Source organism: Bicyclus anynana, chromosome 27 (assembly GCF_947172395.1).
Source record: "Bicyclus anynana chromosome 27, ilBicAnyn1.1, whole genome shotgun sequence".
Classification (NCBI taxonomy): domain Eukaryota; kingdom Metazoa; phylum Arthropoda; class Insecta; order Lepidoptera; family Nymphalidae; genus Bicyclus; species Bicyclus anynana.
The window spans coordinates 2,387,347-2,402,345 of record NC_069109.1 but is presented as its reverse complement, the minus strand read 5'-3'; the positions used below and the strand labels follow the sequence as shown (position 1 = coordinate 2,402,345).

General features: G+C 37.1%; 1 protein-coding gene and 1 long non-coding RNA gene across 3 annotated transcripts in view; one reads left to right on the top strand and one right to left on the bottom strand.

Annotated features, from left to right (window-relative positions):
• LOC112058519 (gelsolin) overlaps positions 1-14,999 on the bottom strand; it is a 102,894-nt gene that overhangs the window by 69,308 nt on the left and 18,587 nt on the right. For both annotated transcript variants that reach the window (XR_008252214.1, XM_052890072.1), the window contains exons 12-18: positions 7,035-7,173; positions 6,691-6,785; positions 5,510-5,635; positions 4,342-4,459; positions 2,795-2,943; positions 1,258-1,368; positions 595-720 (exon numbers count right to left, since the gene is read on the bottom strand). Coding sequence is in view for 1 of the 2 variants with exons in the window: in XM_052890072.1 (XP_052746032.1) it covers positions 595-720; positions 1,258-1,368; positions 2,795-2,943; positions 4,342-4,459; positions 5,510-5,635; positions 6,691-6,785; positions 7,035-7,173 (864 nt within the window). In the remaining variant the exon portion in view is untranslated. The remainder of the gene's footprint in view (positions 1-594; positions 721-1,257; positions 1,369-2,794; positions 2,944-4,341; positions 4,460-5,509; positions 5,636-6,690; positions 6,786-7,034; positions 7,174-14,999) is intronic.
• On the top strand, positions 9,075-14,698 carry LOC128199662 (uncharacterized). Its single transcript, XR_008252217.1, has 2 exons — positions 9,075-9,532; positions 11,103-14,698. It is a non-coding gene; the product is annotated as an uncharacterized LOC128199662 (long non-coding RNA).

The window sequence follows — 14,999 nt, the reverse complement described above, 5'->3', positions numbered from 1 at the left end:
GTATATATCTTATACTAAACTAGAAGTTTGTGCCCGTTTTTTACATCATTCAATTACACAAAAGGTATTTTTACGGAGCTCTTTAACCGACGAACACGATTACAACTATTTAACATCGATTCTATAGAGACAGTTTTTATAATCGCATTAGATCGTTGATAATATATTTTGACGGAAAAGTAATGTCTAACGAGGCAGGTCCAATACAATAATTGGTCTGAGCATATAAGTAACTAGCCGACGCCCGCGACTTCGTCCGCGTGAAACTAGATGTAAACTTTTAAGTACCCCTACCCTACCTCTACCCTACCCATAGCCTACCCCTACCCTTACCCTACTCCTACCTACCCCTACCCTACTTTTCTGGTTGATTTTTGACACCTTGTGTCCGAAAAACCCAAATATCTTACGGAACCCTATTTTTTTCAAAACAAAATGTAGCCTATGTTACTTGTGGATAATGTAGCTTTCGAATGGTGAAAGAATTTTTAACATCGGTCCAGTAGTTTTTGAGCCTATTCATTACAATCAAACAAACAAACATACAAACAAAGTTTTCCTCTTTATAATATATATACATGTAATATAGCATACCTCCCACAAATCATCTTCCCATTCAGGGAACAGTTGCTTGAAGATGGCGGGCTCCCGACCTTGCTTCAGTGTCACCACGATGGCAGAGTCCACCGAGCGGTCCAGGCCGTCGTCTTCTATGTATTCCTGGTTAAATCATCATTATCAACCCATATTCGGCTCACTGCTGAGCTCGAGTCTCCTCTCAGGGTGACAGGAGTTAGGCTAATTCCACCACGCTGGCCCAATGCGGTTTGGCAGACTTCACACATTCAGAGAATTATGAAAATCCTCTGGAAGGTTTCCTCACGATGTTTTCCTTCACCGTTTGAGACACGTGATATTTAATTTTTTTAAAAATCTTTCTTCGAAGAAAATCAACACTTCGAAGGTCATTCACAACAGAAAAATTGTCATTTGTGTAAAAAAACCTGTTTTAATTTGAATTAAATTAATTATTTCCAAGAGCGTTATTTGTTTATCGACAAATTACCGTTAAAATCTCACCCGATGGTAAGTGATGATGCAATCTAAGATGGAAGCGGGCTAACTTGTTAGGAGGATGAAAATCCACTTTCAGTTTCTACTCGACATCGTACTGGAACACTATATCGCTTGCTATATGCTAACTAACCATGGCCGAAACCTCCACCAGACTTGGACCAATAAAAAACTACAACATACCTCAATAATCTTTAGTCTCGCAGCTTTAACTCGTTCTGGTATGGCGGCGCCAAGCCACAGGTAGAGTTCTTCCCCGCCGTCCAAAATGTATGCCCCGTCATCTGACAGATCCTAAAAAAAAAATTCAATCTTTCAAAAATCCTTTGAAAAGCCGATGTGGTCCCAAGGTGCTGGAATGGCGACCCCGCACTAGTAAGCGCAGTGTTAGTCGACCCCCCACCAGGTGGACTGACGACATCAAGCGAGTCGCAGACATTCGCTGGATGCAGGCGGCTCAGTATCGTGATGTTTGGAAGTGCCTACAAAAGGCGTATGTCCTACAGTGGACTCCATCAGCTGATATGATGATGATGTGATATATATTTACCAAATCATATTCATCATCATTAGCCCAGTAGATATGACCTCTGCCTCCGATTCCGGAGGGTGTGGGTTCGAATCCGATCCGGGGCATGCACCTCCAACTTTTCAGTTGTGTGCATTTTAAGAAATTAAATATCACGTGTCTCAAACGATGAAGGAAAAGACATTGTGAGGAAACCTGCATATCAGAGAATTTTGTCAATTGTCTACGTCTGTGAAGTCTGCCAACCCGCATTTGGCCAGCGAGGTGGTATTAGGCTACTCCCTGTCATTCTGAGAGGAAACTCGTGCTCAACAGTCAGCTAATAATAAGGAAATAGTAGTCTGAAACGGATATGATGTTAGGTCGCGCGACTTGTTTCGTAAAGAGTAGGGATTTAGAGAGGGGTAGCGATCGGTTGGTGGGAACGAATTGCGATATGAGGGGCTCGTCGTCCGGTCGGCTTCAGTGTGTTCGTGACGTTCGAGCCGTACACATATTTGTTGTGAATTTCTTTATGGGTTACTTGGGATAGGCGGGGAGAGTGACTTGAGTGGAAAAGGGGAGTGTTTGTTAACAGTCAAAGGCTCCTTTAACCCTACACACAACGTTCACAAGTGCGTGACTCCACTCAAGATCATTCTCTGCCATTCTAAGGTCTTATTTTGGTTACAGTTTGATTTGTTAATTAAATTGTCCTGACAAATGTTGTGAATCATAATCTTTGTTCGACATTTGTTTGCTTTTTTTGTAATCACTTCTGAGTGCTAAACATTGGCGTATCTAGGATTACTTGGGATGGGTCTGGGGTAAATATTACTAAACAGAGTCGACAATCAGGATAAAAATTTCGTTAACAATATTCGTGGACGCAGAACTATGATATGACTCGACTTATTTTTTAATTTTTTCTTTGTATTCTAGGTTCGAAAAGGTCTTGATATATTTTTCAAAATCTTTATTATAGGTTTTTCTTTATTGTAAGTTGTAATGGTTATTATTTGATATTTTAAATTATATTTTATGTTAAATTATTAGTATTTCCGCGTCCACCATAGAATTTCAAATCGGTAGCCCAGTATCCTAGGGTGGGCACTGGACCATTCTTGGGTGGGCCCGGCCCACCCGGCCCATCCGCTATATACGCCTATGGTGCTAAAAATATGTTAATGATAATGATTATAGGTGTATCACCTTCTGAGTAAACCCTGGCGGCAGTTCCTCGAACCTGATCTTCCCCGAAGCGCGTACAGTCACCGCAGTCAACGTAAGAGGAGTGGTGACTCGACGGTTAGCTGCCAGCTTCCACCCAGATCTCTCTTCTTTCTCCTCTGGTGCTCCTCCTGTGTATTTATTAAGCAATGAGGGTTTAATCATACTCCTTTTTAGGGTTCCGTACAAGGAACCTTATAGTTTCGCCATGTCCGTCTGTTCGTCCGTGGTTTAGCGCAGAGACTATTACTACTAGAAAGCTATTAGCATAAGTATGTACCTACATTAAAAATATGAAATCGTAAAATAATATCTTGAAAAATATTTTTTTTAGGGTACCTCCCCTTTATGTTAAGGGGGGATGATTTATTTTTTATTCGTTTATTTCATAGTGTGGGGTATCGTTAAACAGGTTTTTGAATAATATGAGGGATCGTCTACCAACATATTTCGATTTTGGGATCTGTTTGCAAAATAATAAGCTTTTAAGAGCTAATTTTTGTTAGAGTCAAGTGTCCCCACCCCACCCTCTATCGGCTAAAACGGTTGTTTATGGATACGTCAAAAAGTTCACGAAAGTAGGTTCTATAACGAAATTACAAGGAAAACTATGACAACCATAGATTTAAGAGTCTATGGATGACAACTAAGTTACCTAAAAAACGTAAATGGAAATCGAAAATTCCATATTAATTTCGTTAATTAAAAAGATAAAGTTGTAAGTAACATAACTCAAGAGTCAGTTGAAATTAGAAAGCTGAAATTTGGTATGGGTATGTATATTAATATTAATTACGTCTACAAAGTGATAAAAAGAAAATTTAAAAAACGAAAAAAATATGGTTTCTTACCTACATGCAAAGTGAGGATGAATTTATTGTTGTCTTTAATACGAGTATATTATGTATATAGCCCATAGTGTATATGTACCTCGAAGGCCTCTTAGACTTAAGGGTAAAATACACAAAAAGGTTGTAAGACCTGTCGTGCTGTATGGATCAGAATGTTGGGCGGTGAAAGGGATGGATAGTAAACGAATGCATGTGAACGAAATGCATATGTTGAGATGGATGTGTGGTGTGACAAGAATAGATAAAATAGGGAATGAGATTACAAGAGGAAGTCTGAAGGTGGTGCCAGTGACAGAGGAAAGTCATATTACTAGAAAAATATTGAATGTGCAATTGGAAGGACATAAGAGGAGAGGAAGGCCAAAGAATGTTGGATTGTGTAAAAGAGGACATGTTTGTAAAGGGAGTGGATGATGAGTTGACGAGTTATAGAGACGAATGAAAAAGATTGATATATTTTCCGACCCCACTTAAGTGGGATAAGGGTAAGATGCTGATGATAGTCCATATTGTGGGGTACTGTTATCAGAATTTTTATGCATATAAGGGTTGAAAGTGCTAATCTAAAGAACCCTACACTGCGCGTGGTCCGACTCGCACTTGGCTGGTTTATTCTTTTTATTTAATCACAAGTTAGTCCTTGACTGTGATATCTGGAGTCTAACTGTATCTCCTTACCCAAAAATTCCCAGAACTCGTCCGTTTCATCTCCTTGGTTAATCTCTGTGACCTCTTTGTCACCAGCCAGTGATGTGACGAAGTTCTTGGCAGCTTCCTGCTCTTGTTCGCTAGACTCCTAGAAGTAAAAAAAATGTTTTTAACAAAAAAAATCATCCGACTTCAAAATCATAAAGATAAACTAAAAAGCGACTAATAACATCGTATGTGCTACCTTCTAAATCATTTAGAAGCTGGTGACGTATTAATTAAAGCCGTTTATGAAAAAAACACAGGAAAAAACTGTCTGAAAACCAGACACTTCATGATTTAAACGGCTTAAGTTAATGCATGAGTGAAACCCATAATAAAAACCAACAACAATTACGTAAAATAATATAATATATATTACGTAAAATAATATTATGACCTAAAAAATGAACTAACTAAAAATGGCTATGTAGTTAGTCTGGACGCCGTAGAAGTAGGTGCGAGAGGATTACCAGCAAAATCTCTCTATAACTTGCTTAAAGACCTTGGCCTCTCTAGAAGTGCAGCTAGTTCTATATTAGAACTAGTATCCAAAGCTGCTCTAATAGGATCTTACCAAATTTGGATAGGCAGGGAGAACAATACGAACAGAGAACGGGGAGTGTTGATCGATCGTCAAGGAATTCCTTAACCCTACATCCAGTAGTCACAAGTTCAGGACTCCTTCTCGGAGTTCTTCTCTCTATCACGCGATGGACCCGGCACCCGCACTGTGAATCCATGGAATATGCTAAGATATTCGTCTCTAGCTGAAGAGTTTGTTTGTTTGCTTGAACGTGCAAATCTCAACAACTACTGGTCCGATTTGAAAAATTCTTTCAGTGTTAGATAGCCCATTTATCAAGGAAGGCTATAGACTATATATTATTCCCGTATTCCTATGGGAACGGGAACCATGCAGGTGAAACCATACGGAGTCAGCTAATCAATAAAACAATACTCCATCTTATTTCTTTAGTAATTTTTCTTAAATAATATCGAAAGTTACTGATGCATCGCCTCGGTCGTACTGACTCGAGAATGTATTTGTTTTTGAATTTTGTATTTGGAGCGGCTACGACACCGTCGTGTTCTGTGCGCTATATCTGCCGATTATTATGTATTCTGTGTCAAAACCATAGACAATTTAAGAGGGTACCTTTCCATTCCACATGTAAACAGCGCTCGGGGTCTCCAGTATGTAGATATCGTCGTCCTCTAAAGAGTTAGCGGATTCCTCCACTTGTGTGGCACGCATGTCTACACCTACTTTAGTTCCTTCCACCTGGAATTATAAAGAAAACCTTCAGTTTTTTAATTCTTTGTTTATTAACTGACGCCCGCGACTTCGTCCGCCCTTAGATCTCTTTAATCCAGCCCTTACAGTAGTATCGCTGTAAAAATGGAGCAACTTCTCCCGTTTTCCCAACATTTCCCTTCACTGCTCTGCTCTGCACTGCTGCGTGATGAAAAGTATACTATAACCTGCCCAGGAGTATGAAGAATAATTCTACCAAGTTTCGTTAATATCCGTCGAGTAGTTTTTGTTTCTATAACGAACATACAGACAGACAAAAATTTTACTGATTGCATTTTTGGCATCAGTATCGATCACTAAGCACCCGCTAATAGTTATTTTGGAAATATATTTCATGTACAGAGTTTATCTCTCTACAGATTTATTGTAAGTATAGATAGATATAGATTGAGAAAGAATACAATAAGAAACTTAAGCTAATCCTAATAACTATACAAATCATGTCCACGTGGAATGGTGGCAAGAACACTGGCTACATTTCCGCGCTGGACTGGACTGGAGAGGCTGACCCTTTGCGCAAAATCTGCAGTTATGATTCATCATCATTATCAACCCATATTCGGCTCACCGCTGAGCTCGTGTCTCCTCTCAGAATTAAAGGGGTAGGGCCAATTTAGTCCACCACGCTGGCCCAATGCGGATTGGCAGACTTCACACACGCACAGAATTAAGAAAATTCTCTGGAAGGTTTCCTCACGATGTTTTTCCTTCACCGTTTGAGACACGTGATAATTAATTTCTTACAATGCACACAACTGAAAAGTTGAGAGGCGCATGCTCCGAACCGGATTCGAACCCACACCCTCCGGAATAGGAGGCAGAGGTCATATCCACTGGGCTATCACGGCTCTCTGTTATGATATCTCAAAAATTCAAAATTCAAAATTTTCTATAAGAATCCGCTTAAGATCAGCGGATATCAGACTATTACCCTAACTCCTCTCATTCAGATAAAAGACACGTGCTTAACAGTGAGGTGATGTGTTGAGTAATAAGGCCGAATTTTTTTTTATAGAACAAACCTTGAATAATCGGACGCCGGTGTCATCGTAAGATTTGTTAAAGTTTTCAGCTTTGTATTCCTCTTCCTTGCTTCCGCAAATAATTAGGAGATTTCCTGAAAAAATGCGTAATAAATAGTTTTTTTTAATAAAAAAAACAGACCATAAATCGGAAAACAAATCTAGTGTTTTGTTATATTCTAATCATTGATATATAATAGAAAATTCTAATCTATTTCCTATTCCTTTATAGATATGAATTTTTATACTTTACTACTTTCAGACATCGTACTCGTTTTAACCGGTTTTTAAAAGGTATTATCAAAATCGGCACTTTCGCCCCGCTCTCCCCTACTTTAGCTTACCTTTGAATATACTCAAAAAGTGTTTAGTTTCCTTCCCTTGTGGTATTTTCACAATAGTGACATTGCCTTCCAACTCCTCTTCGATTTCACCAACGAGTTTTAAACCAGCCTCTTTGCTAGCATCGTCAGCTTTTTCACCCTGAAATATAATATTACACTTCACTATTATTTAAGCCAGAACCTAAACTTTCAGATACTTATCAAAAACCTGTAAATTATAATAAAAATTATAAATAAATAATAAAAAAAAAAAAAAAATAAAAAAAAAAAAAAATTAAAAAAAAAAAATAGCTTTATTTCCTTACAATTACAGACATTTTTTTGAAAATTATTATTAAGGTTTACAAGTTTTATAGATTGTTAGTAGGTTAGTTGATATTATCTAATTTTAATAGATTATGTTATTAATGTTAATTTTTCATTTCATTTCTTTTTTGTAAGGACTGCATAAAGCAGTGAAAGCCTCCTCCAATTGTAGCCATTGTATTCTGTCTCTGGCTGTTCGTTGCCATGTTTTACCTGCAACCCTGACTATATCGTCACTCCACCTTCTTAATGGTCTACCCCGTTTGCGTTTTGAGTCTCGTGGGTACCAGTTTGTAACAATTTGGGACCATCTATCGTCTGATGTTCTTTGTATGTGGCCTGCCCATTTCCATTTAAGGCGGAGAACATGTCGAGCAGCATCTTTAGCTTGGGTTCTTTTCCTGATGACTTCGTTTTTAACTCTGTCCCTTAATTTTAGTTTCAAAAAAAAAAAACTACGCTCCATGCCCCTTTGGCATTTGCTCACTTTGCCAGGGTGTTTTTATTTTGTAATAAAAATTAAAGAATAAAAAACATTTAGTACAACAGCAGAACGCAATATAATTTTATTTTGGATAGATAAAATGTATTAACTTGTCAATCATACAGTATATTAGATTGGAGTAAAATGTAATAATAAAGAAAAGTCAAGTTGGGTTAAATGCATCAATTACATAAAATATAGTATTAAAGTTTGGTAAATTGATTTAACATTCAATGTTAGTAAAATTCAAGTAAGGCAAAGTAGCATAAGGTAAAAATTTTTAGTTAAGAGATGTTTCAGTGATCAAATACCGAATTTAGTATGGAGTTAAAACCCGAAAAAATTTGAAAATCTTCAAAATCAGGGGTGTATTAACGACCATAAAAGTCATCAGATCGTGATGAAACCCGGATCATTCGAAAGATAAAATTCTCCCGATTCCAACGGTATATTATATAACTCAATATCGCTTAAAGTGGCGGTTACTAATACACTTTGCCTTTCCACCGTCGATATGTGTAAAAACTTGCCGTTCCAAAAACTTCGTGCTTCTTAATATATATGTCGGAGGATTAGATAGTAGCGCCATCTTACATTAATTAAAGTAACTAATATCTGTCACTTGTTTGTCTGTGGACATCTGTCAGTTGACGATCTCTGAGAGAGCTCGCGGTGGATTTCAAATTGATCCAGTTGAACGATTTAGCTGGATCTGGTCAGTTTGGCGGTGAGTGAAGGAATTCGGTGATTCAGTTAACCGTATAGTGAGGCCATTACAATTATAGCATTTCATTGTTAGTTACTTAGCTGGAAGGCAACACGAGTGGAGAAGGGGAGTATTAGTATACTGTTAAAGGATCCTTTAACCCTGCTACTGGCGGTTGCCAGGCCGTAATTTCACTCGTGACTGCCTTACTGCCATACGTTAGTTAATCTTGGTTTACATCTGATAATATAGAAATCTGTACTTGATCAATATTGTAGTTAGAGGAAATCCACACCCCTTTCGGTTTCGACGTCGTACCGGATCGCTAAATCGCTTGGTACGTCTTTGTCGGTACCAAAACTAGTAAGCCACGTTAATAATAAGTGCCTTAGGCTTTATATTACCATATTTCCATGGGAACGGGAACTACACGTACAAAACCGCGGGGCGTCTGCTAATGTATAGATCAGAGCATCACTCAGTCAAGTCATTAAAAGACATTCTAACTATAAAAAATATAAAACAAAAATTTAAAGAGTATTATGCTTCAGGTTTGTCCTCTAGATTACCACAAAGTATACACAGTAGTAAACACACGGTGCTGCCAGTCCACACTGTATTTGAGATGGATTTTTTTTTTTTTTTTTTATACTGGTATCCCTGCTACCGGATCTGTAATCTTCATTACACATTCTGTGCTTCGCCGGGCTACACGTGCCTACGCGTCAGTTATTTGTATAACGAAACAAACAGTTTAAAGAATACTTTCCTTTGTTAGTGTTAGAAAAGGGAAAACAAACTCCTTTATCTGAAGAATACGATAATATAGCAAGAAAAATTAAGAAATTGGGTAAGATACTGACGCGCGCACGACACAAAGAAAGGTCGTCCTAGTCTCCAAGAAGATTGTCCACCTCATCAACAGTGTCATCAGAATCGAAAAACTCATCAAGTCATCGCCCGCTTCATTGTCCGCATTGCAGGACACATTAAACATTGAAGGTAAAATAAGTTCATATACTCTCATAATCTTTTTATGTCAATAGACATCATTGTTAACCTACGGGGTTATCACTTGAAAAAACGGATGTTTGGAACATAACATCGCGGGTAATCTACGGGATTATCACATTATAAATGACATGAGAAAAAATATGAACGTAACATTCGATAATTGCGTCTTAATAATCATAGCATTGCGGGTAGTCTTAGGGACTATCACTTTGCCGTAATTAACGAAAATAATAATATTGACGCAATTAATAACCTGCGGGGTTATCACTTGAAAAAACGGATGTTTGCAATATAACATCGCGGGTAATCTACGGGATTATCACTCTATTAACGACATGAGAAAAAATATCAATGTAACATTTGATAATTGCGTCTTATTATATCATAGCATTGCGGGTAGTCTTAGGGACTATCATTTTTACCGTAATTAACACAAATAATAATTTTGAAATTATGATTCTTATTATGATTGATTCTAAGGGAATATCACACTACACGATATTAATCATTAGCATTAAGCATAGCGTGGCGGTCTCCGGGACTATCACCTTGTCTTAATTAACCCACGGCAATAAATTCTTGGCTGGTGGGAGGCTTTGGCTCTGGCACCCTACCGAAAAAGACGTACCGCCAAGCGATTTAGCGTTCCGGTACGATGTCGTCTAGAAACCGGAAGGGGTGTGGATTTTCATCCTCCTCCTATCAAGTTAGCCCGCTGCCCTCTTAGATTGCATCGTCACTTACCATCAGGTGAAATTGTAATCAAGGGCTAACTTGTAAAGAATATTAAAAAAAAAAATAAAATAAAAATGAGATTGCAGATAATCTTAAGGGAATAGAATAGGTGAAAACATATTCTGTTTGGTATTTTCTTATCATAAAAGGTGCCAATGCTTAAGTTTTTCAACTAGAAAGTTGCTGATACCGCCATTTCATTCGACTAATACGGTCGTCAATCCGGATACAGCAGCGCTGAAGTACCTACTCGTAGATTCGACTCGTAGAAGTCGACATTATCAGTACTTGACAATGAACTTCCTATGATTCTAGGAGAGAACCCTTCACAACCAAAGTGTTATAGCGATGTCATCCAGCTAGATCTGGCTATTCGCCTACAACACATAGCGGGGTCAGGTGCCAAAATATACGAGCAAGGAGGTTATACACGAATATTAAAAACTGCACCTTGCAACCTGGCACCAATGCTTAATCCGGAAGTGGTAGGTGCGACCACAGAGGCCGCACTTAAGAGATAAAAACAAACCATACAATAGAGCTACCGCAATATCAACTAAGGAGCTGGCTGACACTACACTAATGTCGTCAGAACCAAAAATTACTGTGCCTATACAAATACTGTTGGATACCCTTAAATTCAGGTGTTCTAGCCATGATTCTATGGTATGAAGGAATTTACTCCTTAATACGCTGAAGTAAAACGCTGCTAATAAATAAAAATAAAAGATCTGGAGCGGAAATGAAACTCGCTCCTATGAAGCTGTCCTCCACAAAGGATAAGCCATAAGGGGAACATAGAAACTGGTCTATTTCTCCTCAGAATTACAGGTTAAAAGTTACTCGGAAGACAAAGGAGCCTGCCTACAAGAATCACCACGCCAACTCTGACGTGACGACAGTTTGAACTGTCGTCACATGGTCGTCACGTCCGTCGCGACATCGCGATCGAAAGTCGAAACCACCAACAGACAGGGTAAGATATGCCGGCAGGCTTTCAAACTTTTATGATTGGTGGTCAGTGATGCTATTATAATGTCATAGATAAAAGGGTACCTAAAAGATGCCTCTTTTGAGTCAACGACTTTTATTGTTCCTTCGGTACATTCGAGTTCACCAAAACAGAGAAACGTTCCTGTATAAGGCGAATACTTCCATGTCAGAAAATATTGATATACGAACGTCCTATCCATGATTTTACATGTAATAGACGCTATTACGGAATGCAAACTTTGCTTAGATCAACTTTTAATTCCTTCATTTTTAATTAGAAAACATAATGGGAAATATAGATTCATACTAAACTTCAAATAACTGAACAGATTTATTGACACTTCTTATGTTCAACTTGTTTTTAAAACTGTTTTATAAGTCCTCTAGACCTGAGGGATGCTTAATTTTTGATTAGCATTAATCATAATAATAAAAACATATACACATGTATATTCGTTTTAAATTTGGAGAAAAACTAATAATTTAATGTATTTTGGCCGTATTACTGCGTCCGTTGTCTGGATCAAAATAATGAAAGCAGTGACCAATTTACTGAGATCAAGTAGTCACAATATATTTTGATGATATTTTATTATATCTAATAATAGCTTATACTCCCAAAAGGCCTTGGGGATTATTATCAGTACCTACTGTTCATCTATGCTTATAATAAATCTGTTGAGAGGTCAACTTAATAATGTTCGTAAGTTCCTGGGTTTCATAATCAATTCTCAGAACAGAACTACAAATCACTTTACCTGAGGAAAAGATTTTGAAAATTAAAAAGGAAGTCAATAAATTGCAAATATTAATTGTATTATAGCTGTAAGGTCATATCATTCGCTTGTTTATTGGGGTTACTTACCTTAGAATACCCGCCGTCCGATACGGATGGCTCTAAACAAACGAAAAAAAAAAAAAAAAAAAAAAATGGAAATATGACAATATTTGAAAGATTACAAATAGAACAAATATTTGACCATCATCATTATTAACTAGTATTTAGTGGTTAATGATATTCATCAAACTGAGTTTTGTATAAAAATCTATAGCGATGCCTCAACTACGGGTTGGGGGGCCGCCTGTGGAGAGGAACGTGCTAGTGTTATGTGGTCGGACACAGTACGTGAACGACACATCTATTATTTAGTACAATAATTATTTTTATTGGCAGCATTCCGGACTCGACGGAAAATTTTTGCAAAGTTTTATCAAAATACTCAAATTATTCTTACGAATTCTCAGCTATTTCATACACAAACCGCATGGGAGGCGGTGAATTCCCAAACCTTACAACAAACAAGAAACTGTATACTGTAACTTGCATCTTACAAGTACATCAGTTCAGCAGACTATTATGTCGCAGATAAAGAACCACGTTGCGTCCATCCAAAAATTGAATGGGAACTATCATGATGCCAACCTTTTGGAAAACCAGAAACTGATTTATTCACAAGGAGGCTGACTAAAAAATGTGCAAGATACATTTCTTGGCATAGAGATCCTGACGCTTTTATTATAGATGCATTTACAATTTAATAGTTGAGTAAAATATTTGATAACAATGCAAAAAGGATCAATGATAGCCCCACTCTGGCTGACACAACCGTGGTACCCCTTATAAAAGAGTCTTTTTACTTTCAGAACCACTTATAATTAAACCACCATAAACGCTGTTTATCTCCCATTCCAGCAACCGAGATGTACATCAAGAGATTGCCCTGGTTACAGGAATGTTGTCTTCTCTTTCCGAGAACTCAGTAAGGCAATACAATACATACCTAAAGAAGTGGTGTATATATTTTGTAAATACAGTAATATTAATTTGTATCTTGGTACCGTACCAAATGTTATAAGTTTTTTAATATTATTTTATGAATCAGGTTTGCAATATGGAACAGCTGTAGATCAGCTCTTTGACTAATTCTGGGCGAAGAAGTGGTCAATGATAACCATATTAAAACTTTAATGAGGGAGTTTATAGACTACGTCCACCCTTGCCCAAATAATAAAACTATTATACCTGGGAAACATTTATTATGCTTACTTTTTATAGCAAATTGGTTCTCCAATGAATCATTGAGTTTCAAAAAACTGAATTAAAATATTTTCTATTTAATAATGATACCCGATTTAATCAAAAGCTCTCGTCCTGAAACATCTCAATTGATTCATCATCTGTATTGATTATTCCAAATTTTCCAGAAATATGTCCTGTTGGTACACTACATTTTTATTTTCATACAACACAAAGCTTGCGTAGTGAAAATAAACTTTTTATAAGACCTAGAAAGTCACAAAAATCAGTTGTGCTCACAGTGTGCCACGACTTCCAAAGCTCATGGGCTGAATATAAATTTAAATCTGATTATAAAATATGCAGGGTGGAGCAGTAACTCCCTAACATTTGAAAAATTCTGTAATAGATATATAACTAAGTATAATTTTGATAGTTTCGTACTTTTCAATACTGTTTATATTAAAAATAATGTTCTAATGATTGATCACAAGACCGATAATAATAATTGATCAACAATTTTAATAATTGTATCTTTTTTCATCGGGAATAAAATTATTCACTGTGATCTAAAAGTTGATATTTTCACTCTCAACATCTACTGTGTATACTTTGTGGTAATCTAGAGGACAAACCTGAAGCATAATTAATGATTAAACGAACTTACCTGTACGTGAAGTTCTATCATAATTATGCGAAGGTTTGTCCGAATAGATTACCACCCCGCCCACCCCATTGTGCAATTTCCCGAATAATATATAAAGTCTATATAATTTATATATACAATATTTATTATATAATATGATTATATAAGAATTACTACTTGTCTAACTTAACATTTGAATATCAACTTTAGTAATTGCATAAACTGCTCTGCTCTAAACTGAATGAAGATTACAGATCCGGTAGCAGGGATACCAGTATAAAAAAAAAAAAAAAAAATCCATCTCAAATACAGTGTGGACTGGCAGCACCGTGTGTTTACTACTGTGTATACTTTGTGGTAATCTATTCGGACAAACCTTCGCATAATTATGATAGAACTTCACGTACAGGTAAGTTCGTTTAATCATTAATTATCTAAAACTTATCATTAATAAATATGAGTTTTTGACGGCCTCCGTGGCGCAGTGGTATGCGCGGTGGATTTACAGGGAGGTCCTGGGTTCGATCCCCGGCTGGGCAGATTGAGATTTTCTTAATTTGTCCAGGTCTGGCTGGTGGGAGGCTTCGGCCGTGGCTAGTTACCACCCTACCGGCAAAGACGTACCGCCAAGCGATTTAGCGTTCCGGTACGATGCCGTGTAGAAACCGAAAGGGGTGTGGATTTTCATCCTCCTCCTTGACAAGTTAGCCCGCTTCCATCTTAGACTGCATCATCACTTACCATCAGGTGAGATTGTAGTCAAGGGCTAACTTGTAAAGAATAAAAAAAAAAAAAAAAAGTAACATAAGTATTACCAAATACTGTATGAACAGCCTGTATATACAAATATCACTCTGATGTCAGTTTTATTCACTTCATACCCACCTTTTCTGTGTTTGTTTACATTTTGTTTCTAATTATTGTTATATTAAGTTAAACGTAGTGTTTTTATGTATTATGTGTAGTTTTAATTGTAAAATTAGATTTCTCTTTTTAATTTTTAATTATTTTTAAGTTCATAGTAGATTTCATTTTAATTGTCAACGGCGAATTGTCTGCACCTT